The 27910-nt window shown below is 53.3% G+C and overlaps 1 protein-coding gene across 1 annotated transcript in view; it reads right to left on the bottom strand.

Annotated features, from left to right (window-relative positions):
- Positions 1-824: 824 nt before the first annotated feature.
- The window catches only part of LOC125915017 (transmembrane protein 132C-like), a 105409-nt gene continuing 78323 nt past the window's right edge, over positions 825-27910 (bottom strand). Inside the window, exon 3 of the mRNA XM_049620639.1 lies at positions 825-2516. Coding sequence (XP_049476596.1) covers positions 1621-2516 — 896 coding nt within the window. The 3' untranslated portion in view covers positions 825-1620. The remainder of the gene's footprint in view (positions 2517-27910) is intronic.

The following is a 27910-nucleotide window of genomic DNA, read 5'->3' as shown; positions in this document are numbered from 1 at the left end:
CAGAAGACTTGGGCTCAGAACTGTGCTGGCACCTCACCACCGGTGCCGTTGGTTCCGTCTTGTGCATCTATGTTCCAAAGCCAGGGCCGCATGTATTTATTTTATTTAGAATGAAACGATCTGGAACCGAGCATGCTAAGGAGCTCAGGAAGAACAAAACTCACACCTTCCCTGTATCTTTCCCATCAAAGATGGGAGGAAGCAAACCCAGATCGTCTTATCTCAATATTTGCTATCCTGGCCCCGAGGTTGTAAGGTTGACATTGCCTTGAAGTCACCGGTGCCCTGACAGGGAGGTGTGACCGTCCTCTCACACACAGTCAGCGGGGGTCTGGCTGACCACCAAGGCTGACAGTGTAGACGCACTGGGAATCCCCACAGGGCAAACTCGGTATCTTGTAAAAGACGTGGGATTTCATAGCCCTGTTGTAGAGGCCCTCGATCACTTCCAAGAACGCAAGGGGAGAGCGGATACAATCAGCCCACTTAAAAATTGAAAGAAAACGATTACAAGGACAATGACAAGACAGCCGCTTTAGAAGAGAATTATCTGAATCCCGGGGGATGAAGACAATGCCTGGAGACACATCTCGAAACCTCTGAGGGCATCTTATGAAAACAAACACAAACACAGCCTTTGAAAATGACCATTCTTCAAGGTAAATGACAAAACTTAAACCAAAAGAAAAATGCGATAAAATGCCACCATTCTATTCTGCAGATACTTTTCCCGAGCAACTCCTTCCAAGTGTGATTTTTTTTTTATTCTAAAAAGAACCACAGCGTAGCTGTAAGTATAACCCAAGACCTTCTTAACTAGAAAGGGGGTGGGGGGAGGGAAGCGATTCTTATCATCGTTATCTTTTAAACAAATCTCAATCAAATATTTTCTCATTATTATGAAATCCGGGTCCGCATTTTAAGAGGATTTGCCGTAAGTGGCTTTTCCCCAGTATGAATAATCCTCAGATAACAGACGCTCCTGTACCGAACTCAGAATCGTCACACAGAGTCACAGAGAAACCCTATTAGAACCGGAGCCACCTGCTGAGCCAGCAGCGGTGACGGCAGCCGGGTTATTCTGTTGCTTCAACTGACTTTCTGTTCTTTCTTTTTTTAGAAGACGCAACACCTCCGTGGGGTGATTTCTCCTTTAATCACCGCTAACCTGGGCTCAGGAACGGAGGCTTCCCCAGCCCCGACTTGGCAGCATTGAGCCTCAAGGATTTTTTTATAAAGGGCGTGTCCTTGCCCTTTTTCCCACGCACGCCCAAAACGGAGCATCAAAAACCCTAGGTCTTTTCTCGGGCCCTGGGACCTTACAGTCTCCGTCACACAAGTGCTGTCTGTGTATCTACAAAGGAACTCAAGCTAAAGAAAAATCACATCCTTCTCCTCCAAGTTCGATGGCAACTCAAGGTCAAAGAAGAGCGATCCCTTCCCACTTGTTTCCTTCGGAAGCGGTTTCTGGCCCCCTTCCTCCCGCCCCCTCACCCACGACGTAAGAGGCGCTGCCGAATGCACGTGGGGGGCTGCATGCACGAACGTGGCTTCACCGCGAAGCCAGAGGGTCCCCGCAGGGGCCCAAGGGCCCAGGCTGCCAGGGGCCAGGCGGGGCACCTACCTCAGGATGAAGACGTCCACGGTGGAGTTGTTGGCGACGCTGACGTAGGCAGTGACCACGTCTCCTTGTTTCACGGGCTGGGAGGGCAGCCAGATGGCCACGTTGCTGTCCAGACGCAGCTCGCGGAGCTGGGCGCTGTCCTGGGCCCGGTAGAGGCTGACGCTCCCGATCCTCTGCAGGCGGGGCACGGCCTCCTCCGGCCCGTCCCTCCCCGGCCGGATGGAGTTGCCCTTCCTGGCGTCCCCGCCGCCGGCACAGTCCCCGCGCCCGTCCCCCGGCTGCACGGCATAGTAGAGCTCCACGGGGCTCCCCTCGGGCGGCCCCGGCGCCTTCTTCCTCCCGGCCAGCACGGTGGGGGGCCCGAACCAGCCGGCCAGCAGCTCCAGCTCGGCCACGCACAGCCCCAGGGCCCCCTGCAGCCGGCAGCCGGCCCGCACCTCCCGGGTCTCCCGGAAGGCGAACACCCGCAGGCAGGGCAGTCTCTCGCCCGGGCTCCGCGCCGCCCAGTCCCGGCCCAGCAGATGGAAAAGCACCTGCACCTTGGGGCGGCTCAGGTACACCTTGTCCCGCACGATGTGCGCCCTCAGCTTCCAGTTGAGGCCGAACTTGCTGGCTGGCCCCAGCAGGTTGGAAGGGACCATCAGGTCCAGGGGCACCACCTTCTGCACGGAGAAGGGCCCGTAGCTGGCGTTGAGCGCCGGGGGCCTCGTGGCCTTGTACGTGAAGAAGGACTCGACTCTGGTGCGCAGGCTGGAGTTGTGCAGGGCGTCCTGGCTGGCCTCCTTCAGGAAGAAGGCGGTTTCGGCCCCCAGGATGTGGTAGCTCACGGGCAGGTAGGGCGGCCGCGAGGAGAACCTGTGCACGTCGTCGGTGACGCCGCGGCCCTCGATCACTGCGGGGGCAACGGGAGACAAGAAAAAAAGACAGAGAAGGGGTCATTACTGGACTCCTGGGAACACAGCAGGCCCACAAGCAACTCAGAAACGAGGAGGAACATTCCAAAGCCCACGTGGCCAGCGTTTTCACGGTCCTCCCGGGATCAGCCAGTAAAGGACTGTGCGCTATGCCAAGTATATACCGGAGCCTGGAGCTCTAGATTTTTGTTCCCTGGGAACGATTCAGCAGTGACGATCTCCTATGTCCATGTAAGAAAAAGCTGGCAAGATACCTGTGGGTGTAGAGTCAGGCTGTTTATTAATGGTCTGCGTGAGTTTAAAACATTTAATGGCAGGGATACGTGAACAGAGAAACGGACCAGTGGAACCGAGGGGTCCATAAAAGAACTCGGGTGCATCTGGAAATTTAGCGTGTGATAAAAGGCAGTACCCAAATCGTGAGGCGAAAAGAGACCTCTGTTTTTGCTTTTTTAATGTTTATTTATTTTGTGCCGGAAAGAGAGAGAGAACGGGGAGGGGCAGAGTGAGAGAGAGAAAATCCCAAGCAGGCTCCATGCCGTCTGTGCAGACAGAGCCTGATGCAGGGCTCAAGCTCACAAACTGTGAGATCAATTCCTGAGCTGAAATCAAGAGTCAGATGCTTAACTGACTGAGCCACCCAGACGCCCCAAAGAGAGACACTTTAATAAATGGTTCTGGGACAACTGGCTAGCCACCTGAGACAAAAGACAACATTTGATCCATATCTCACACCATACCCACGAATAAACTTCATGGAAATCAGTGATCTAGATAAAAGGAAATAAATTTTTTTCAGTACCAAAAGAAAACAATGGATGAATTCCTTTACGAGCTGAGTGTAGGGAACGCTTTCTAATTATGACTCCAGATCCAAATGCAATTTTCAACAAAGTGATAACCTTGCCTGTGTAAAGGATTGTTTAAATGTTTTGCAGAACAAAAAAGTTCATAAAGTGAAAACAGTAATAAAAAAAAAAAAAAAAAAAAAAAAGGGTAAATGGGGTGATCTTGCAAACTGCTCACTTATGGCATCCTACCCAGCCTGGCGATGGGCTTTGTTTTGCCCACGGTATTTAAAAAAATTTTTTTTAATGTTTATATATTTTTGAGAGAGAGAGAGAGACAGACAGGGCACAAGCTGGGGAGGGGCAGAGAGAGAAACACAGAATTGGAAGCAGCTCCAGGCTCTGAGCTGCCAGCACAGAGCCCGACGCGGGGCTCGAACCCACGGACCGTGAGATCATGACCTAAGCCGAAGCCGGACGGTTCAGCGACTGAGCCCCCCAGGAGCCCCTTGCCCGCAGCGTTTTAAAGAATCCCTAAGAATGGGAACCATCTTTAATGGCTGGGAGGCATCTGGGTTTCCAGCTTCCCCTTACACATGGGAGGACCCGCAACAAGCGGGCGAGACACTCAGCAGGCCACGGGGCTCAGTTAAGTCACCTGCTTGACCTCCAGGTGCATCCGAGTTGGAAAGCCCCAACTGATGTCTGCAGCCCAGTGAGTCCCCACTGGGGGCGGGAGCTCGGCGCTGAGACGGGAGAGAGCATCACCCTCGCCTGCCCGCCCTTCTCTGTCCCCCGCAGGCATGGCCGGCAATACGGCCAGCAGGCTCCTTGCTATTTGAAGGTTCTCCTCTCTAGAGGTGCCCCCTGGCTCGTACTTGCACCGTGGGTGGCTCATGAAAACTCACTACACACGCGACTAGGAGGTTCAAGCCCCCCAGTGGCTGACTTTGCGAGGCCCCCCGAGGCCGCGGCCTTGCCCTTGTCTTTGAAAACCAGCCCAGCAACGCAGACGCGGCCCCCCCCCCCCCCGTTCCTATACTGAGGAAGAGGGGAGTGCTCTCTCCCCCGCTGGCCTTCCTCCTGACCGCGGCAGGCACAGCCCATCCAGCACATGGGGCGGCCTGTGCTTCTCAGCTCTGCAGCCCCCCTAATCCTCCCCCGGCAGGGACACCGGCTGGCCGATCAAAGCTGCCCTCGGTGGCACCGAGGCCAAGAGGGCTGGGTTGTCAAGACGGCTTTTCAAAGAGTCGGCGTCCTCTCCCGCTCTTGGCCAGAGACTGTGAGCTGACAGCACCAGTGACAAGGGTAACACCCCTCTGTCTCCTCTCTCCCCTCCATTCCAGTACCGGGTTAAATCGCCCTCAAGAGGCCCTGCCAGCCTCGGACATCCCAGAAAGAGTTCTGGTTCCGTGTCCTTAAAAGATTCATGGACTATTTAAGCTACCTGCAATACTTTATAAAACCCGAGCTGAACCGCCACATCAGATGTTTTATTCTCGGGTGCTCATCCCTCTCCGAAAACGCCCTGAAGCCCCGAAGTGTGGAGATTCGGAGGCCGATTTGTTTGGGGCGAAGGGGGCTGCAGGCTCTCCGAAGGAGCGGAGCAGGATGCTAAGCCCGTGCGTGCTGGGCGCTCCCCGCCAAAGAAAGCACCACCACGAAGCCTTCTCCTCGTTTTTCACTCTGTCTGCAAGTAGGGATTCCTTTTTTTTCCACGTTTTTGTGGATTTTCCATGCCCAACAAAGCCTAAAATAGGACCTTTTGTTTTTTTGTAAATGCTGACTTTGTTTTCTATAAAGTAAAGCTGGAGTGGGCGTGCTGTCTAGCTGTCTTCTCTCTCGGGATTCTCTGTTATTTAAGTAGGTCACTCCTTACCTTTCTGGTGGAGCAAAAAGCGCCTCGCTCTTACCTTCCCGCTAAATGCAGTTCTGAATTTTCCAGTTCATGAGAGATTTAATGTGAGCAAGAAGAGACAGACACCGTGAAGAAGGAAATGGGTCTAGTACGGTGGTTAAAGGCATGAAGGTTGGCCATAGAGGTGTCAAGGTTGACCTACTGAACTATCATGGGATCTTGAGCAAGTTCTCACATTCTGGGAGCTTCAGTTTCCATGGATGGATGGATGGATGGATGGATGGATGGATGGATGGATGAACAGGTGGGTGGATGGATGGACAGATGGGTGGATTGATGGATGGATGGATGGATGGATGGATGGATGGATGGATGGACAAACAGGTGGGTGGATGGATGGATGGATGGACAGATGGACAGATGGGTGGATTGATGGATGAATGGACAGCAATGTGAATGGATGGACGGACAGGTGGGTGGATGGATGGATGGATGGATGGATGCATAGGAAGTAGACAGATGAGTAGGTAGATAGAGCCAAACATTTGGGACATAACAGTAGTTGTGTGCAGCAATTAAAAATGGCCCCAGTTCTCCTCCTGTATCTATACCTTTCGCATGTGGCCCTGCAGCCCTCCCTTCAAGAAGAAGAGTCTATTGGCCCACTCCTTGCATCTATGTTGCCACGTGACTTACTTCAGCCAACGAATACGGCAGAGAGAATTTTTTAAGAGCAGTGAAAATACTCTGTATGATATTGCAACACTAGACACATGTCATTACACATTTGTCCAAACCTACATAAGGTACAACACCAAGAGTGAACCCTAACGTAAACGAGGGAATCTGGGTACATGGGAACTCTCTGTACTTTCTCCTCAATTTTACCGTGAACCTAAACCTGGTGTAAAAATAGAAAGTCTTCAAAAACAAGAATCTATTGAGCATATGTACGCCCATGATGGCCAGGAACAGCTCCCTGCACACACAATAATTCAAACCGAAGACGGTGTTTCCTAAGCTTCGGACACTCAGATAACACGTTCATGACATCAGCCGTGCAGTTACGCACTACAACTTAATCGATGATTTTATCAATAACTTATTAAAGTAAATACTTAATCAAACATCAGGCAATTAATTCATACATTTGTTTAGATAATCCCAGTGGACCCAATGCTCCCAACTGTTGCCAGTCTATGGCTCTGAGCCTAACACTTGCCCTTTCTTTGTGAAGTGGGGAGGTTATTGAGTGTGAGGTGCTAAAGATACAGGACACCAAAATGAGACTTTCTCCTTGATGGAATTAGAATAATCCAAACAGAACTGAAAAGGGAATCGCTTTCTCATTTGTGAGACTCGGGTGACTTCACACCATGTCCCCGTACCCCCCAAAATCAACCACGGGCGTCCTCCCATGCTGCGACCCTGTCCATCACCCAAACTCATCTCACGTTTTGGGGACACCGACCCAACAGATTAAGGAAGCAGAGGGGACTGCCAGCCTTCCCTGTATCTGTCTCCCGACCCTCGATCTGCCGAGGGCAAGGAAACTATTCCATGGCCACCGTGACCCATTGAGCACAAACATCCACCCCCGCCTTCTGGTTCACCTGCTCCCACGTCTCCCAGAGAGATAGGATGATTCGGTAATTTGCATTGATCTGAAACAGTAACCCTGGAAAAGTCCGATGCTGGTTCCCTAAGGCCATAGAGAGGGGGACAAGGGAGCAGTTGATGGTGGCACCTTTTTATCTGTCCTCCTGGTTGACAGCAGGTTCATTTGCTGTCTCCCTTCCTGTTGATCCATTTTCTTTATCTGTGTTGCCTGTCGGTGTTGGGGATATTGGAACACTCCATCAGGTGTTCATTGGAGAACTCTACAGGAAAGCTGCTGCCGGAAATTGGGTTTTTGAGATTCTAAGATAGCGAACACAGGAGAGGTCCGTGTCACTTGCACCCAGACAGAATAACACGGGGGGAAATGACCCTTTCGGCCAACAGGACGCACACCGCCTTCATCACGATGCTCATTTGTGGATGTGTTGACTGGAGAGGATTCTTCGGAGCTGATTCTCTCTGGGCTGGGACATGAAAGTCGGCCAGATGGGAGACAGGACACCCCCGGGAGGGGGCATGAACAGAGGATCCCAGCAGGAGAGGCTCGGGGCCTCGGCACGTGAGGAGCAGGAAGGCGGTCTAGGGGCATGGGTTGGGGCCGGGGTTTGCTGTGAATGGAGTAAGCAGTGGACGTGCCTCGGGCACTTGGTAAAAATCCTAGGTCCTGCTTTCCTGTTCAGCTGGAAAACGTACAACATGGCACATGAGCGTTTCCAAGACTCTCCAGATGGGATGGGTTTACGCTGTGTTGGGTTTGCTATTTGATTTTAAAAGCATTATCTGAGAGACAAAAAGAAGCAGATATGTGCTCATTTTTCCCCGAGGGAAGCAAACACCTAGGAAAGTTAGCATATTTGAGCTCTAAGAAAAAACATCAGTGGTCTTGTCTGAGGCTGCACAACGGGTTCCCAACGAAGGGTGGTTTTGTCTCCGACAGGCACCTGGTAATGCCTGGGAACATTCCTGATTCTCTGAACTGGGAGAAGGGGATGCTCCCGGCATCGACGGGCTGGAGGCCAGTGATGTCAACAGGACAGTCCCCTTCCAGAAAGATCCGTCCAGTCCGGGAATGTCAGTCAAGCTGAGGCTGGGAGAGCGTAAGCTAACTTGATTCGCACGCGAGGCATTCAGGGTTTCACCAAAGGTACAAAAGAGACAAAGGAAGGATTCTGGCCAAACCCGCGTCAATCCGGGAGAGGACAGGCACGCTTGTGGCGTAAGGCCGTTCCTGAGGTCAGACCAAACCCAAGGAAGCCCTGCTGCACGATGTGATAGCCATACCTGTGTATACACACGGCATATACACCTTAAACCTCCGAGCTCCAGAACCCTCATTTCCACAAGGGGAATCCGCTCACAACCAACTCCCAGAAGGCAAGAAGCAAAATACCCCAGAACACGCTCAACACCTAGAGAGAGTGTTCTGCTCTTATAATTACTATCATTCTTAGCATGATGAGCAGGACCATTATTCCAACCGTGCTGAGAGGTTACAAGGCCACAGAGACGAGAAGAGGCATGACGACCTCTGCGTGAGGCACGCACGGCGGACCCTTCCGTGAGTCCAGGGGGGGCCGCTGGGCCCCAGACGCCACTGCCTGGGGTCAGACCCCCCGGGACACAGAGCCTACCTGTCCCCATTGCCTGCAGGAAAACCCTGATAGGATTTCCCTTCCAAGCCACCGCTGCTTACTTGAAACACGAGCCGGCGGGAGTATTCCGAGGTTTTCCTCCTCTCCTGGGCTCGTGATTTATTAACATTCTCCAGACACACAATGTCTCTCTCTGCTAAATGTGGTGCGTTGTTTCTTTTTTCTTGAAACAAAAGGCACCTTGATAAATGGATTATTTTATTTCAGTGCCTCTCCTGAACAAGGCCCCTGAATATCCTTTGCTGAAATTACATAGTGTGCTTTGCAATTTCGGAACAGAGAAGCTCTCCTTCAAACGAGCAGGTACCCCTCTCCCCCTTCTGAGCCCCTGGGGGGACACCCCCCCCTTTCTCGGGGAGAGCTCCATAATCACCCTGACGTGTGACTCCATCGCTCCCCCGGCCCCAGGAGAGCATATGCCTTTCAAAGACGAATTCTCTAAACACTTGGAAACTCAGACTCTGTCAGTGTGAGAATGGTGCCTTGGGTACGCACGCACGGAGGAAAACATTTACTAGGTAGAGCCATAAGCCTAAAAATGCAAGGTTTCAACTGCACGGCACTTATATTTCCTGAAGTCGAGCTTGGCGAGTAGCGGTGGCCATGTGGCCGCGTGTCCCTGCGTGTGGTGTGGACCCCAAGTCCGCAGGGGGCTCTGGGGCTCCAGCTGTGGTTCTTTCGAAGGAACTGCTCCCCTGAGAGCTGGTGTATTCGTTTCCTGTTGCTGTGGTGATAAATGACACAAACCGAGGAGCTGAGAACGATGAAAAATACTTGGCTGTTCTGCGGGTCAAAAGTCTAAAATGAGGGGGCGGGCAGGGCCGCGTTCCTCGTGGCGAGGTGCAGAGAGGATCTCTTTCCTTACCTTCTCTGCTGCCGAGAGACGCCCGCGGTCCTTGGTCCCTTCCTCCCCTCCTCAAAGTCAGCAGCCTGCGGCTTCTGTTGCCTCTGACCTCCTGCCTCCCTCCCACAGGGACCCTGGTGATGATCGGGCACCCCGGGGTGGCCCAGGAGAATCCCCGCATCTCATATCCTTAAGCTCATTGCATCTTCAGGGTCCATCCTGCCATGTAAGGTCCTGGCGGTTGGGGCACAGACGTCTTCGGAGGGAGCACCATTCAGCCCAGCGCACGTGGCATTCGGGGGACCTTGGAGGCATTTCTGGTTATCCCAAGGATCGGAGGGTGGGTCCCCACGGGCATTTAGACAGCTCTGACAGGGCATGACACGGCCCCACACGACAGACTCCCGCCCGGCCTGGCACTGACTTCCGGTGGTCCCCCTGGACATCCACGAGGGTGAGAAACCTACCATAAATACCCGAGCCACGGAGCTATCTCGAACGGCTACAAAAAGCAGTGGGGGGGGGGGGGGGGTCAACAATTTTGTATAATGTGCATTTTCCAGTATTGCAACTCGTGGGGTCGAATTGTACTTCAATTGATGAAACCTTAGCGAAGAAGTGTTTATCCTTTTGGAAAATTACATCAGCGATGCCCAATCTGCTGGCGAATGCAAGTTGTCCAAACATGTCCGCTCCAGTCTGCATCTGTGGCCGACACATCCATGGGGTCTCTAAACACAGGAAGCATCTGACTGGTTTATCTGGTTCTCCGGTACATGCACGGAGATACTATTTTACTACTAAGACACCATTACTCCGCTCATGTTTTTCCTGCCTAGCACACCGCACCATGCTGACGAGCTTTTAGTTACGTATTTCGATAGGCGACACAATTACGAATTTAATTTCATGATGGATAAAGGTGGAGGGTTGAGATCAGGGGTTGGTAAACATTTTTTGAAAGGGCCATAGAATGACTATCTTGGGTTTTGCAGGCCAAGAGGCAAAATCAATACTACACGGGTGCTCATATAGCCATTTATAAACATGAAAACCATTCTTAGCTACGAGCCGCACAGAAACAGGCAGGGGCTGGGTAAAGCCCATGATGCCATAGTTGCCAATCCCTGGTTTAAGACAAACGGGGAATTTCAAACCTGTTCCCAGTAACTTGTTCAGTTACGCACAGGCCTGAGCCGGTGATTCTCAGATAAGGGCAACTTCTGACACCGGGGGCATTTGACAATGTCTGGGGACATCTTTGATCCTTGTGGTCGAGGTGGGGAACGTTACTGCCATCTCGCGGGTGGAGGCCAGAGATACCACTCAACATCTTCCACACAGAGGACAGCCCCACCACAGAGCATCATCTGGCCTCAAAGTGAACCATGCTGAGGTTGGACAGCCATGTCCTGGACCAGCTGGGACCAAGAAGTGATGAGGAGGGCTTTGCTGTGGCTTCCGGGCAAGAAGCGTCCTCCCTTCTGAGAGAATCAGGGGAGCGAATGTCTTTCTCTCCAACAGCAAGTGACGGACCGGGTTGTCCCCAATAATGCGGTCGTCCATCTCGGAACTGTGAGCGAGATCGGCAGAGACAGAGTCGGCGATGGCCGGCACAGCACAGGAATGTGGCAGTTGGGCTTTACAACAAAGAGGGACCGCTGGATCCTGATGAGCGTAACCTGAACCTTCTGGATCTTGCCTCCCTGCCCCCCTTCCTGTTGGGTCAACCGAAGGATGCCCATCATGCATTGTTTTTTTTTGTTCAGCCAAAAGCTTCTAAAATGGTACACTGTGGCTTTGGCCAAATGGAGGGTGTTGGCTTTGCACGCCATAAAAAGACGAGATGGGCCCGCTTTTTCCGTCAAGGTCTAGCAAGTAAATATTTTAGGCTTTATGGGACTAGCGGCCTCTGTTTGCAACCATTCAGCCCTGCTATTGTATCATGAAAGCAGCCAGAGACAAATGGAAACTCATGACCGTGTCCCTGTTCCAATAAAACTTTATTGATGGGCACTGAAATCGACATTTCATAGAACTGTCACATGTCAGCAACACTACCGTTTAAAGAAATGTTTTTAGGGCACCTGGGTGACTCAGTAGGTTAAGCGTCTGACTTTGGCTCAGGTCATGATCTCACGGTTCTTGGGTACAAGCCCCGCGTCGGGCTCTGTGCTGACAGCTCAGAGCCTGGAGCCTGCTTCGGATTCTGTGTCTCCCTCTCTCTGTGCCCCTCCCCTGCTCACGCTCTGTCTCTCAAAAATAAATAAACGTTAAAAAATGTTCTTAAACCATGAAAAAAAGTAAATGCATTCTTCTTGGGGACTGTACAAAAGCAGGTAGTGGGAGCTACCATTGGCTGACTTCTGATGGAACAGAAGCCTTTCTAAGAGTAGTGTTTCATGCAGACGATGGTTTTCTTGGTGTTTTCTTCGGGGCCCTTTACAATGTGAATTATACACCAGGTTTAGCTCATTGATCCGAAATGTAAACACGGCTTTTACTATGCCTCCAAAACAGCTTGGAAATTGAAGCAAAAAAAAAAAAAAAAAAAAATTGATCAAACATCAGAAGGGATTTAGAATTGCATAATATAAGCCTTTATAGCAGAATTTAAATGGCTGCATTTGGTGCTCATATACTTATGGTTTGAGAATGTTTCGCTGTGTCTATTCAAGGAGACAGGCATCTATTTATCGCAGATGGTGGTATTATTTATGATGGAACCTTACATTAATCCTGAGAGTTCTAATTATCTCAATTCATGTCAATAAAAGGGAACAGCATCCCCGTTCTTTATGATGGTCTTTTTCCTCAAAAAGAAAGAGCTTATTTTTAATATAGCCTACGTATTTTCTTTCCCACTAATTACAGATAATTAAAAAAAAAAAAACCTCTGCTCTATCCCATTGACTCATTCGCATTTTTCCCCACATATGAGTCTCATTTGCCTGCTAGTTACCATCTGTAGTTTTGTTTGGCTACACCAGTATTTAGGATGATTATATTAACGAGAAGTCTTAGGACACAAAGTAGAAAATGCTTTCCTGATGGCGAAGTAAACAAAAAAAAAAAAAAAAAAAAAAGGAAAGAATACACCAGAAGATGAAGACGTTGTTCTCGTTCGTGACACCGTCTTTAACTTTCCTCCCGTGAAAGAAGACGTTGACACAGAGCTGCCCGAGGAGAATGGAGAATGTACGGCGGAGAATTCTTTAAAAAAAAGCCAAAGGAGAAAAAAAGAATCCCTACAACGGAAGATGAAATCTTGGCCTCACGAACCTGCGTTATCGACCCAGGAGGATGGAAACAGCAGCCCCAACGATCAACGCCCAGGTGGGCCGTCTCCAACCATCTCACACCGCCACGTACTCCTATAGACCTTCAAGGGCCCGTGCGTTACGTACTCCTGCTACCCCATTTCAGACATGAGGAGACGAGGCCCAGAGAGGTTAAGTGCCTCACCCAAGGTCACACAGCTAGGAATCCCAGAATCAGGATTTGAAGTGAAGCCCTGTGAGCTCACCTCGATGCTGTCCTGCCTGGAAGACGGAGTTAGGGTGCCAGACCTTGTTAAAATGACTAAAACATTTAAGTACTTAAAGTAACGGTGGGAGTACTATTCTAAACACTGTGTCGGCCCAGAGATGCAGAATTCCTGCTTGAAAGTCAGGTTTCCGCTGAGGAAAGAGAGGGAGCCCCTGGATCCAGCAGTGCCTGAAGGCGGGGATCTCTGGAGTTTTCCCTTCGCGGCTTAGAAGCCAGCCTGAGATGGGCTTCCTTTGAACTGATACTCAGCACCTGTTCTTTATTGAAGGGCCCAGTAAGCTCACACATGTTCTCATTTACTGTTGCAGGGGTAGGACATCAATCTTTGTCCTAACAGAATCTCACACACAAAAAACCAACCGGGGGACAGCATGAGGCGTGCTCGTCATTCAACGAACGTTCCCTGAGAGCCTTCTCGGTGTCCTGAGCCTCCTCGCTTTTGTCGGAAAAGACACACGCAAGTTGACCATGCGCGTCAGGCTCAGTGGGCTGCAAGCAGAGGACAGGGACGAGCCACAGACGGCGAGAAGGAAGAAGCAGAAGGTGGCCATGGGGAGTGTGAGGCAGAAGGACCGAGCTGGAGATGCTGACAGGGGTCGGGAGCCACGCGTGGTGGGGGCGGGGGGGGGGGGAGGGGTCTGCGCAGGGCAGGAGGCGGGGTCCGCGAGGCTCGCTGCCAGTGCTGTTTCTGAACACGGTGATGAGGACCGATGTTCACTCGGTGTCGCTGTCCTCGTGGGATGCCTTCCCTGCCTCCCTCCCCTCCCCCGGCATCCAGCTGGACCTGGGTGCTGGGGGCCATTTCTGTCTGCGATTGTTCCAGAAAGCTGCGCCCTCCCCTTTGGAAACTCACCAACCCAGAGAGCTCTGGACAAGGGAAAGAGAATGGAGCAGTTCAAACTTTTAATGTTTATTTTTTTATTTTTAGTTTTGACAGAGAGAGCAAGTGTGAGAGAGGGGAGGGGCAGAGAGAGAGAGAGGGAGAGACAGAGAGAAGCCCAAGCAGACTCTGCACGGTCAGCACAGAGCCCGATGCGGGGCTCGAACTCACGAACTGTGAGATCATGACCTGAGCCGAGATCAAGAGTCGGACGCTTCACGGCCCGAGCCACCAGGGGCCCGAGGTCAGAGCTTGTCAGAATGTCCTCGGGAGGCCCTGCCCAGACCTCCTCTCTCCCTGGGACAAAGGCCTGACCAAGTGGAAGAGGAAAGAATGGCAGAACGGCCCCCCCTCCACAACCCTGAGCACAAGGGGGAGACCCACGGTGCTAGGGGGAGGGGCAGAGACCCACCCTGGGCCCTGGCCGCTGCATGCCGGCCGCCTCCCCCCTTGGGGCAGGGGTCAGTGGTGAGAAAGGGCCGGTCACCGCACAAGCACCAGCTGGCCCTGCCATTTAGGGGAGCACTGTGCCGGCCCCCGCTGGGATTTTCAGTGCTCCTTCCGCTGGCCGGGCTCCTCCTGGTCCCCAGCTGCCGCGGGGCCGCTCCCGCCCACGGGCGCAGGTGGGCAGCTCCGAAGGGTCCACTGTGACGCCCCAGATTGGACATGATGTAAATGCCCAGCGAGGGTGGAGGGCTTCCCGGCAGGGAGCCACACGACAGAACACTGTGGACAACCCGGGGAAGAGGGAGGGGCCCGGTCTAGAGGCCAGCTGGGGGGCCAGCTCCCGGGGTGCCGATCCCCGCCTTGCCGCTTCCTGGCTGCGAGGGCCGGCCGCTTCCTTATTAGCTTGCCTGTGCCCCCCATCTGTGTAATGAACTCAACACCGGCACACGCCTCAGGGGACTGTTTGAAGATTAGAGAAGCTACCGATGTAAAGGACCCCGAGTCGTGCCTGGCACACGGCACACCTGTTCATTTCAGCTACGACAGGGCAGCAGCTAAAGCGGACGACGACAGATATCAGCCCGGGAGGACCTCCAGGAAACGGCACCGGCTGAAACGAGGTTGCGGAACAATGCCACTTACACAAAAAACACAAGTATCTGTTTGAATCACATTTTGCCACAGATTCATTTTCCCATAGAGCCTCACAGAAACACTACCGAGGGCTTATTCACAGAGTCATTAAGGACCCAGGCTCCATTCATCCTCCTGCACCACCGTCTCGAACGCAAGCGTTCACGCTCATGATCGCAAAAGTGCTGCTAGTCAGCCAGCCATTGCATCTGAATTCCCGAGAGGAAAAAAAAAAAAAAAAAAAAATGAAGGGAACACTGTCTCTACCAGGTGAGTATATTAAGGAATGTTGGCTCCTTTCTCGGCTTTCCCCGGGAGACTCTCCCAGTAAACTTCAGCTTATAACTTCTTGCCAATATTGGTTCATAATTACACAGCTGCGGGGGGATGTGGAAAGGTGACTATTGTTAACCGGGCACATTGCCACCCCCAGCAAATTAACGCGTAAAGGAACAGGAGGGGAGAATGGATTTTGTGTAGACAGAATTGGGTGACCATGATCACAGAAGTGGAAGATCATTTATGTTAAAATAATTATGTTAAAAATAAATATCGATATTGATGTTTCCTTTTAAGTTTATTTTATTTTGAGAGAGAGAGAGAGAGAGAGAGAGAGAGAGAGAGAGAGAGAGAGAGTCCCAAGCAGGCTCCGTGCTGTCTGCACAGAGGCTGATGTGGGGCTCGAGCCCATGAACCGTGAGATCATGACCTGAGCAAAATTCAAGAGTCGGACGCTCAACCGACTGAGCCACCCAGAGGCCCCTCGATACTGATATTTCTAAAAATTAATAAATATGGAGAGACGTAACATCATTATGTTAAAAACGCAAGAACGGCACACGCACCAGCACACAAATGTTTTGAAAGTTTTTCATGACAACGTCGTACTCAAATAGGGGCCACCTGAGAGAAGGAAGGGGGAACATGGGATCTTTCAGATGGCCAGGCGGAGTTTAGCTTCACTGGATGTTTTATTTTACTTTATAAAATAAGAGAGAGAGTATTCGACCATTAGTTAACGCAATTAAAATGCTCTAAGGAGCGGCCCGTGGCAGTGGGGCTGCAGCAACACTTGGACGGATTAAAACAACGAAGCGGGTGTAGCCTCAGCCCTGTGCCTGGCTTTACAGCAGGTGCACCACTTAAAGGTACAATTACTTTTTTTTTCCTTCCCTTTCTCTGTGTTCTAGCATCTGGCTTCAAAGGACAGGGGAGGTAATGGGATTAACACCGAGACACGGGCATCCAAATGCCTGCTTTATCCTGGGACACGAAGGGGTCACTAGACCCTGGGCGGACGGGATGATTTCCTTGGGAACACCTGGTGTTGGGGGGGGGGGGGGGGGGGGGGGGGGGGGGGGGCGGGGTCGTCCAGGCTGCACAGGTGCACCTGTTGTGTTATCTCCCTGGAGTTCATTGCGTTCAACACGACTTACTGAGCACCTACTCCGTGCCACACGTTGCTCCAGACAGGGAGGGGACCACAGTGACCAACACAGTGCCTGGGACCCTGGTGCTGACGCTGCAGGAAGCACAGCGTCGGGTCTGGGAGGGGGGGCTTGTCTGTGGGCAGGAGCTCGCCTCCCGACTCCTCTGGTGCAGCCGCCTGCACCCGCGCTCCCCTTTCGCCGCCTGTGGCCCTTGCCCATGTGTCCAACATCATTCCGGTTGACTGGTTGGTTCCTTTGCTTTAGTGCCCTCTACCAGAAACTGTCCTTCCTGCTGGCCCGGAAAACCCATGACCCAGTGCCCAGGTAGGTATCGGGAACAGGGGACACTCAGTAGGTACTTTCCGAATGAGTGAATGAGTGAATGAGTGAGTGAGTGAGTGAATGAGTGAGTGAGTGAGTGAATGAGTGAATGAAGGAATAAATGAGTGAATGAGTGAACGAACGGATGAGACAATGGATGAGTAACGGATGAGTGAGTGAATGAATTAGTGGATGAACAAATGAATAAATGAAAGAATGAAGGAAGGAGTGAATGAATGAATGAGTGAAGGAAGGAATGAGTGAATGAATTAGTGAATCAATGAATGAATGAGCGAATGGACGAACGAATGAACGAAAGAACAGAATAGATGCCCGAGTGCCAGTGAGCCCCAGGCCACCCGTCCCTGAGTGGCCAACAGATCCCCACGTCCTGCCAACATCTCTGGCCTTGACTCCCGGGGGCCCCCAGACAGGTTCCCTGCAGGACCCAGTGTTTACTTAAAAGAGAAACAGAGGGGGATGGAGGGAGGAAGGGAAGAAGCAGAAGGGCAGTGAGAGAGAGAGGAGAGGGAGAGGGGGAGAGAGAGAGAGAGAGAGAGTAGATTGCCAATCCTTTAAAATCACAGGGAGCACGCACACACATTTAGATTCTGTTTCTTTTAAAAGACTGGAATTGGGGGCAACGCCAGGCTGCCTTCCTGCCTGGCTGCAATTGGCTGGAGCCAGAAGGAGGTGCCCCCCCGAGTCTCCAGGTCACCAGAACCCCCACCTGGCTGCCCCCCCCGCCTTCTGGGGGTCAGCCACCCCGGCCTCCCGGCGTGGTGTGCTTAAGGCCCCCGATCCCAAAGGAGGGAGGCTAACTCAGCCAAGTTCTGCTGCCGGAGAGGCCCAGACCCCTGGCTCAGCCCCGGCGCCCTTGAGCACCTGATGCTCTAAAAGACGAGGCCTCCTGCAGAAAGTCGGGGGAGGCACACAGGCACCACTGGCCACACAGCCAGGGCACGTTCCTAAGGTCCACCAGCAGAGGGTGTGCTCTGGGGGCCCAGGGGAGGCCAAGGCCTGGGACAGGGTGAGGGCCACACCCAGGCCAGCCTCGAGCCAGCGGTGGCCGGTCATCTATCCCGCCTCGGACCGCCAAGACCCGCAGTCCCCCAGGCACGCAGCGGCCAGCCTCGGGAAGCACCCCGCGGCCCCCCCCACAGTGCTGGGGTGCCTCTCAGTGACTTCCAGTTCTAACTGGACTGGATCGCAAGCAGGTGGGCTCCTTAGAATTGCTGGAAGAATCCACCACAGGACCCGGAAAACTCACAGGCTAACGGGCAAAGGGCTGGGTTCGCCGCTCCAGCTGTGGGCACACGCGGTCCACACTGGGCTGTGCCAGGCCGTGCCTACGCTTCCGGCCTTCTCGCCCCGAATCCACCCCCTCCCACCGTGGCCGTGAGAATCAGGGTTTGTGCACGGCCACGACGACGAGGAGGGGAGGGGGAGAGAGGAAGGCAGGAGCCCGCTTTCAGGGGCGGCCGGGACCTGGGGGCGACCTGGGGGCTTCCTGCATGCACCTGTGCCCTGGGAGGGCTCCCGTGGAGACCCCCACAGCGTCAAGCCCTGGGCCTCCCAGCAGTCTCGGAGATGAGGCCGTAAATGCTGGTCAGAGGGAGAAGGGCGCCGGGTTCACCACCAACCCGGACGGAGGGCGCGAACGGAGTCCAGGAAGGGGCGGCTGGGACGGGGACGGAACCCCAACCCCAACCCGGAGGACAGGGAGCCTTTTTGCAGCCCGTCAGGCTCCGCTGAGTGAAATGCCGCAGAGGACCGGGACTGGTACCCAGCCCTCCACACGCACGCCTCCCACGAGTGCCACCCACCTTCCAGCCGGCCACGGCCATGTGCTCCAGACGCATAGCAGGCTCTCGTGGCAGTGGGAGCCCGGGCCCAGAGATGGCCCGTGGCCCCAGCTCAGAGCAGGAGGCAGGCGTGGAGGTCACAGCTGGCCCTCACGGTCACCTGGGGGGGAAGGCCAGGCTCCCACCCCCTCGCGGGTCCTGCCACCCCATCTCGGCTGCAGATCAGCTCTTTCCCGGTCACGTTGTGTGTCGTGTGGCAGGGCCGGTACGAAGGACCCACGCCCGCGGGGCTCCTCTCCAGCTTTGAGACGCGTCTCATTTCCCGCCTGGCAGCTCCCGGCAGCCGCGATGAAGGACTGAAACGGCACAGACGTGGACGCGCGTCCTGCGTGAAGTGGAAACGTGGCTTTACGCACTTCGCCAACAGTCCACACGCCGGGTGCTCTCTCCTGGGCACAGACTTTAACTGAGAAACCCAAACAACCTTCTCGGGAAGGGGGTGGAAATCCGGCCGACGGTCACCCGTCGTGCTTCAGGGGCGCTGCGAGGAACTGGGCGTTTATGTCACCCTCCCGGGGTCATCAGAAGGGGTGAAACGGCTCAAACCTCCAGGTATAAGATGAATAAGTCCTCGGGATGTAACGCACCGCAGGGCGACTATAGTTAACAACCCCGTCCTGCACGTTTGAAAGTTGCAAAGAGACCAGACCTTAAAAGGTCTCATCGCAACAACAAAAAAACGTGTGACCACGCTGGTGACGGATGTTAACGGGACTTCCTGCCGTGATCCTTCCCCAATACATACACATACCGAATCGCGACGTTGAATGTCGGAAACTAACACAACGTGGGATGTCAATTAGATCGAACTACGTATCTCAGTAAAAAGTTCCTCCTAGGTTTGCAGTCCCCACGGCTTCCCCCAGATGGGGAGGGTGAGGTTGACAGGTTAGCTACGCCTCGTCGTGCAGGATTCCGACCGCACGACCTGGATTCCTGAACCTGCAGAAGGCAGAGGAGGAGGGCTGGGAGGGTTCTCGCATGTTTCCAGACCAAGCGACAGATCTCAAGACGCGAGGCTGTGTCCTGAGGCTGGACTGCAGGGCAGGGGCGCACCTGCCTGGAGGGGCTTCTGGGGACTCGGGCTCTGTGGTGTTGGGCGGCAGGCTGGTGAGCGAGCTGTGTGTGTGTCAGGGCGGGGAGGGTGGGGGACGTCACTCGGGAGCGGAGTTGGTATCTGGTGCCGTTGCCGTGGAGGGGGGAGCCGGAGGGACCAAATGTCCACCTCCCAAACGTGGTCCGAGTAAGTGAACCCAAAGCCCTTAGACATACATGGAAGAAACCAGAACTGAACGAGACAGATTCGTAAGAACCACCAGTCTCCAGCCTCGGGACATCCCTGGGACTCCGATGACAAGGAATCATGACGCACGTCCCCACACGGTGGCCTCTTGAAGCCGGCGGAAAGCCATCGGGTGCTGGGTCGCCAGACCCGCCTCGCTCAGGGAAACTGGCCTCTGATCTTTGACTCATGACACGAGCCCCTAAAAAGGGTCCTTCGGTGTTTTGACCCCCTTTCACCTGACGGAAGCCAAATAAAGGCCCTCCCAGTGCAGTCACAGGGGCCAGGACAGCAGCGCTGATGGCAGCATCCTGGGGACCCACCCAGGCCCATCGTGGGGCTGCCTGCACCCCAAATGTGTTCTGCAGGGTGTCTGGGACCCCAGCCCATGTCCGGCACACCAGAAAGGTTGCTGTTAATCCAATGTGCTGACCCCTGTCTTCCCAGATGTCTGTCCCTCCAGTAATGACTTAGGTCGCTCATCCAATTCTGCCCTTGTTCCCTTTTCCAGAAGCTGACTGCCTCCTTTTATTTTACAGGTTTAGACTTCTCTCTCTCTCTTTTTTTTTTAACTGAGCAGGTTAGAGAAACTCCACACCTGATGTTAGCAACTGGACCGCAGCACACCGACTGAACAGATGCCAGTTCTCTTAATAGTTTGAAAAGCAGAGTTACTTAGGTAATCCAAAAATATCCTGATTTCGAGGGATTTCTCAGCTAAAAAGAGCAGTTACGACGGCAGGATTCCTCGAAGCAAAGCACAACCTCGCGAGCTGTGAGAGAGCAAAGTGGCTTAGCCTTCTCCGTCCCAGAACTTCAGATTCCTTCCTGCATTAATTGTGCCTTTATGGGAAAGTACTCGCCTGGAAAAACTCATTCAAGTAACCTCTCAAAACACCAATGGTCCCCTGCCCTGCCAAGACAAGGGCCGGGGAGGGAGAAAATAGAAATCCCCTGGGGGTGGGGAGAGAAATTTAGGAATGATGAAATGATTAGGAGAACAGGAGGGCTTTGTGGCATTAATCTGACCTGCCTTCATCTTGCCCTGAGTCCAGGGACACCCAGGGATTCCCAGTCGGGTGTCCAGAGCCTGAGCGCCATGGGAAACGGCCCGAGCATCCATCACCGTGGAGGGCGGCTTTGGGCATCACCGTGAGCCCCTCCGGAGCCTGGATCATGTTGCAAACTTGCGTCTGTCTCTCTGCTTATGGAAACGAAGGAGCCACTGGCCGTTGTGAAGGCAAAAAAATGCACCCACCCCACAATCCACTTCTGAGTGCCTGCCCTAGAGAAACACACACACACCACACACACACACACACACACACACACACACACACACACACACCCCACATGCACAGAGAGAAACGTATAAGGAAGTTCAGTCTCTTACATGTCTTAGCAGGAAATTAGAAACAGCCCAAACGCCCATCGATCCATTGGAGAAAGATGTCTAAAACATAATTTTTTTTTAAAGGCAGTTAAAAGGAAGAATCTGGAAAAGGAATCGTGACATACTGACAGTTCTTGAAGCTGGAAAGGGAATACGTGGGAATTCAGTACAAGAGTCTCCCCTTTTTGCATGGGTTTGAAATTCCCGTAGTAAAAGGCTAACTTGCAAAAGAAGAAGAAAAGCGACGCAGGTCTATGTCTGCTGTCCATATGGGAGCCGCCAGCCACGCGTGGGTATTGAAATTTAAATTGGCGAAAATTAGACATGATGAGAAACTCAGTTCCTCGGCGCTGCTCACGGCATTTCGAGTGCTCGGGGACATTTCCAGCCTGGTGGAGGCTCTCCTGGTCAGCACTGTCTGGATCGCTATTCAGCAACACAGGTATTAAAATACATATCTTGGGTTTGAAGACGGGGGAAAACCAGCACAACACGATGGCAGCTGTATAATTTTTCAAACTCAGAAACTAACACTCTGCATTTTTGGGCGGGGATGTGTCTCTGTACGTGGAAAGTATTAAAGGGGCCAGGGCTTTGAGATGAGGTCAGATTCCTTCCCCAGTGAGACGCTGGGGTGCCCTGGATCCCGTGCAGCAGGCAATTAGCTGGGCCATTAATGTATCGACGGGCTACTTGTGTTCCCCAAAGCAAAGTTCCTTGGAGTAAAGAAAACACCAGCAAAATAGAGGCCCCTGGATGTGGAACTTTGACGGGGGTCTTTTTCAGGACGGGGACAAAGAGAGAGGGCATGGGGAGGGTCTCCCCTTCTTGGTGGCCAGCGTCCTCTGCAGAACCAATCTCCCTTCCTCTCAGGGGGTGGTAGAACTTCCAGCACTTTCCTCCGCGAACAAAATCGAGGGCAGAACAAAATCGAGGGGGCTTTCCGAGCGAGGGGAGCTCCTCGGTGAGCCACTCAAGTTTGCATCCTGCCGCTGGCCGTCTTCCAGCTGACAGACGTCTCCCTCTCCAAGCTGTTCTTGGTGACCTTCCCGGTGTGAAGTCCCGTCCAGCCTCCAGCCTGGAAGGCTCCGTGTCTGGGGCGTGTCCGAGGAGCCCGGCCTGGGACGACAGCCTTTCAGAACTGCAGACACCCCACAAGTCACGCCCTGGAAGGACCAGATAGGCTTCCTTCCCCACGCCCTTCCGTGTTGTCGCTGTTACGTTCAGCCTCTTCTAACGCGAGCATCCACAACCACCAGCTGAAGCTGTCTCTGCAAAGACTGAGGGTCGCCCCGCGTGGCACGTGCCTTCGGCATCAGCAGCTTCGGGTTTCCTGGCTGTATCTGGACCTACTTCCCGGGAGGCGCCCCAAACAAGTAGGGCAGGTGCACGTCGTCAGCGGGGCCACACCGGAAACACAGCCAATCCCCACTCCCATGGATTCCATATTTGAGAGGCCACCTACTCACGGCAGCTTATTTGTAAAGTCAAAACCCGCCTGGGTGGTGCTGATTTTGGCTCAGGTCATGATCTCTCGGTCCGTGGGTTCGAGCCCCACATCGGGCTCTGTGCTGACAGCTTGGAGCCTGGAGCCTGCTTCAGATTCTGTGTCTCCCTCTTTCTCTGCCCCTCCCCTGCTTGTTCTCTCTCTCTCTCTCTCTCTCTCTCAAAAATAAATAAACATTAAAATGTCATGAAGAATAAATAATGGCCCAGGCATTATAGATCTCGTGTAGAAAAAAGTAGAAACACAGGGCAATGCAAAATGAAGAACACATGGGGGAGGGGAGCTGGACCTCACACCTGCTACCCTACTGTGTGCAGATTCTCTAACCTAGTTCACACTAGCCTCCGCTGACCCGCCCCACCAGCCATTCACGCGTCCCACACTCAGTCCCCAAACACCTACTATGTGCCAGGCACCGTTCGAGGCGCCGAGGTTTAAAGAGTGAACAGGAGAGACCAAGATCTTGCCGTTCTGGAACTTACTTTCTGACAACAGGGACGGGAAGCAGTACAGCGTGTAGTGTGTTAGCTTTTGGTAGAGGCAGTTGCGCAGAAGGAGGCAGATCAGGGGCAGGGCTGCTGTGCGTCCCGTGGGGAAGATAACAACAGAGCGAGAGGCTGGAGAGAAGGTGATATCCCAGGGAAGGGAGCGGGGCCATGGGGGACAGAGTGGCTTGCCTCCTATCACAACATCACCTCCTTCTCTTTCCACCTGTCCTAATACACTGTCCCCCAGGTCACAGCACAGCGGATGCTCTGGCAGGTGATTACAGAACAGAGCTATCCTCTGACCCCGTTAGACTGGATTTCCTTCCTCCCTTGGACCGTACCGTGGGTCGAACGGTGGGCCCTAAAAAGACAGGTCCACTCCGAAACCCCACATCCTGCGAAGGTGACCTTATTTCCATGGAAAAGGGATCTCTGCCGATGGAATTAAGGATCCTGAGATGAGATCGTGCTGGGTTTGGGGTGGACCTTTAACCCACTGCTTTGAAGAAACAGAAGAGATGATACAGGAAGGCAAGGCCATGTGCTCAGGGAGGCAGAGGTTGGCATGACGTGGCGACGAGACAAGGGACGTTGGGAGCCACCAGACGCCAGACGGGCCGGGAAGGATCCCGCCCCAGGGCCTCTGGAGGGAGTGGGTTGGACGTCTGGCCTTCTTTTAGAGCTACAAGAGAGTACATTTGTGTTGTTTCAAGCCACCTGGTTTGTGGTCCTTTGTCACAGCGGCCGTAGGTGACTGATACAGGCTGTAAAGAGCCCAGCTGAGAAAAACCCACCAGGACCGCCCGCGTCACGTGGGCTGATCTGCTGACGGAACGCAGAGGGAGGCTCAGAGGCACCTGCTTAGCCCATCTGCACCAACACCACCCAGGACGTCCACCTTCCCTCCTTGTCCCTACAACCTGCCCCTCGGCCCACATCTCTCCCGGATGGTAGCCCGGGATGCTACCTGTCCCGAGCAGGGGCGGAGGGGGTGGAGTGGGGGGCTCCGGGTAGCTTGCGCGCCTTGTAAACCGGTCCTCGCCTCCTCGCTGAGCCCGGGGAAATCGACGTCACCACGACAACCGAACCAGCAACGGGCAGAGACACCCTAACAGGGCCAATTAGTTCTTTGATGAGCGCAGCCTGGAAACCGTGTGCTCCTGTCCTGTAAAAGCGGGAGAGGCATGAACCGGGCGCGTTCTATTAAATTTTGATCCCCTCACTGTGTAACGAAGGTGTAAATGAAGAGTTGCACTTGATGCTTTTTAAAAACTCTGTTCTTGGGGCGCCTGGGTGGCTCAGTCGGTTGAGCGTCCGACTTCAGCTCAGGTCACGATCTCACGGTCTGTGAGTTCGAGCCCCGCGTCGGGCTCTGGGCTGACAGCTCAGAGCCTGGAGCCTGCTTCCGATTCTGTGTCTCCCTCTCTCTCTGCCCCTCCCCCGTTCATGCTCTGTCTCTCTCTGTCTCAAAAACAAATAAATGTTAAAAAAAATTAAAATAAAATAAAAACTCTGTTCTCTTCTTTTTAAAAAAAACGTCTATTGACTTTGAGAGGGGGTGGGGGAGCGTGTGCAAGCGGGGGAGGGGCAGAGAGAGAGCGGGAGAGAGAGAATCCCAGGCAGGTTCCACACCATGAGTGCACAGCCCAACGCGGGGCTCGATCTCACAAGCCGTGGGGTCATGACTTAAGCCCGGATCAAGAGTCAGACGTGTGACCGACTGAGCCACCCAGCACCTGGGCGCCCCCAAACTCTGTTCTCTCCTTCAATCTCCATGCCAGCTTTTTAAACGGGCACAGTGACAAGCCCAAACTGTGGCCACACAGCTCAGATTCCCGGGTGCGTGCTCAAGGCATTCTTGTACGCCGAGCCCAATTCTGGATCTCGCACCAGCTGGGGGACCCATCCGTGGAAATGCCACGGGCAGAGAGGCAACCCGAGGCACAGACTCGGGGACGTCAGAAAGGAGGCTTCGCATCACACCGCTAACTACCCGACTGAGGGAAAGAGCCCGCGCTGTTCTGGAGGAAAGAAAGTCAATGGCAGAGAAATGACTTTCCATGAACCCAAACCATTCGGTCTGAGTGATTTCCCCGCTTCGTGACGTAGCAATGAGGACACGGAAGCGGAAGGGCGGGCGGTGCTTTCGCGCATTTGCAGGTGCGTCCCCAGTGGACACATCTTCATCACCACGAGGACACGCACTTACACACCTACAGTCGCAGGGCGCAGCGCTCTGTTGTCTGTTCCACTCTGCTCTATTCCGTGACGGCCGGTTCCACCACACTCTATGCTGTTCTAATTCCCTTTAAATTAAAAAATACCCACTAAAGTGATCTCACCACCTTCCGATGGGTCCTTGTTAGCAGTTGCGCAATGGAACTGACGTTTTACGGTCAGTCCGTGAGGCAAAAATACACGGTCAGCGCATCCTCGGAAAAAGTCCTCAGGAAAGCATGACGGGGAAGAACAACGTCCAGTCCCTGAGCGGGGTGAGCCCGGAAAGCGACTCCCTCCAGCATCAGGCAAATAGATGTTTCTGCAGCTGGACACACGTGGCAGGTGGTATCCTTCGGGGAAGCCCACGCGGTGACGACACGTATCTTTACACAGTTGACTCACGTGGCGAGGAGGTCAGAGAGGTGAGAGCCAAGGGATCCAGGAGCGATGGGATCAAGCTCCTTCCCCTCTCTTTCTCTTTCCCTTATGCTTTCTGTTGTCAATACGCAGTGGGATTAATACCCTGCATGAGTGAGGTTTTCTCATCTGTGAGACAAACATTCATTCAACCGATTGTCCTGAATGCCTCCCACGGCCAAAGCACCAGGCTGGCTTTCAAAATCTCTACAGCGCGTAAATTATCTCACCTCTGATCAGCTTTTAGAGGGTGAGTGACACCTGTCACACCTCAGACCCCTAGGATCTGAGGGGCTTGTCTATGGCTTCTAGTTCATGAGCGGGCCACCCTCTGAATCCTAGGAGGCCATGGACCTCCTTTTCCCTTTTATAGTAACTAACAGTACGGGGGTCTCTTGATATATAAAGTGGGTATTGGGCCACAAGAGAGATTCTGGAGGTTTTCTTCCCTATCAAGGCCTTGAGCGAGTAATCACAGGAAATTTATTGTGAGACCAGAAGAAAAGTTTCAGATTCTTGGGAAAACATCCCAGAACACATTCTATCAGCAGTTTCAAACTGCAGACCCTGAGACCCTCATAAATCAGAAAAAGAAAACCAGCCTTGTCACTGCACCTGGTGACTCGGAGCCCAGGAGATAACTAGGGCAGGCTACGGTGTCATTTCTTTGTTTGCTTCCTTTAAAAAATCCTCAACTGGTGATTTCCAACAATCTCCTGGTGTTTACCGCTTCCGGATGGTTAACAGCTGCAAAGTAATCGCTCTCTCCCCAAGTCTCCACCAAAGGGAACACGGGGAACTTTAACAAACCCAGAGCAAGCCTGCTTTCACACCGGGCAGCTCCCGCAGCCTAAGAAGACAAGACAAGCCTCTTCCTGTGGCCCCCGAAGGCCAGGTTCTCCAGACCCATACAGCCCGGATCCCGACAGCCCCAACCCAGAGGCCACTGTTGTTTCCCCGACACGCCCTGCTCGTTCATGCCCCCACGGCCCGTGCTCGATCCCTCAGCTCTGCGTCCGTGACCCTTCCTGGAGTCTCTCTCTCTCACGCACATACCTCACCCCCTCACCCACCACCTCTGTAGGGAGTGCATGGAGTGAACTGTGTCACCCAGAAGATATATCCAACTCCTCATCCTTGGTCTGTGCGTGCAACCTTAGATGCACACAGGGTCTTTGCAGATGTAGTAAGTTCAGAATGTCCGCATGGATTACCCTTGACTTAGGGGGACCCTGCATCCAAGGACTGATTTCCCTGTCAGGATGGAGAGGGATATTCAGGACGTGCAGGCACAGAGGACAAACAGAAAGGCCAAGTCAAGACGGGGGCAGAGGCTGGAGTGACGCGGCCACAAGCCAAGGTGGCCATCATTACCACCACCATTACTGCCTGTAACCACCAGAAGCCAGAAGGGGCGCGGGCAGGATTCTCCCCCGGAGACGCCAGAAGGAACCCAACCCACTGATGCCTTGGTTATAGATTCTTGGCCTCCAGAAACTTCTGTTGATGTAAACCACCAAGGATAGTGGGATTTGTAATGGCGGCCCCAAGAAATGAACAAAGAGAGACGCCCTTACACTTCCTAGGGAACAAGCACCATCCACTTTCAGGCACGCTCCGTCCGCCCCATGCTTTTAACCAGGGACGTTTTGTCCTTCAGAGGACGTCTGGCAAGACTGGGAGGCATTTTTGGCTGGAGCAAGTAGGTGACGCTCCTGGCCATCTTAGCTGGTGGACTCTGGGGATGCCATTAAACATCTCATAAGACCAGGATGCCCCCCGTATGACAAAGACTCGGCTGACCAGTGGTCAATGGTACTGAGGCTGAGAAACCTTGTTCTAACCCATTATTAACCTTCACTTATTTTTTGTAGCCTTATTTCTGCATGATGGGGATCATGTGATTCTCCGTTTATGGCTTTATTGTGTCTTCTCCTCTGGGATGTAAGTTCCAGGAAGGCAGAGACTGTGTCTTTTTCCACATGATGTCCCCAGGGCCTCCAGTCTCTGCCTTTGTCTTCACATGGCCCTTCCATCATCACCATCATCATCACCATCATCACCACCATCATCATCACCATCATCATCATCACCATCATCATCATCATCATCATCACCATCATCATCATCATCACCATCATCATCATCATCACCATCATCATCACCATCATCATCACC

This window comes from Panthera uncia (genome assembly GCF_023721935.1).
Source record: "Panthera uncia isolate 11264 chromosome D3 unlocalized genomic scaffold, Puncia_PCG_1.0 HiC_scaffold_9, whole genome shotgun sequence".
Classification (NCBI taxonomy): Eukaryota; Metazoa; Chordata; class Mammalia; order Carnivora; family Felidae; genus Panthera; species Panthera uncia.
Note: the sequence above shows the minus strand (reverse complement) of the source record. Positions and strands in the feature narration are given on the sequence as shown.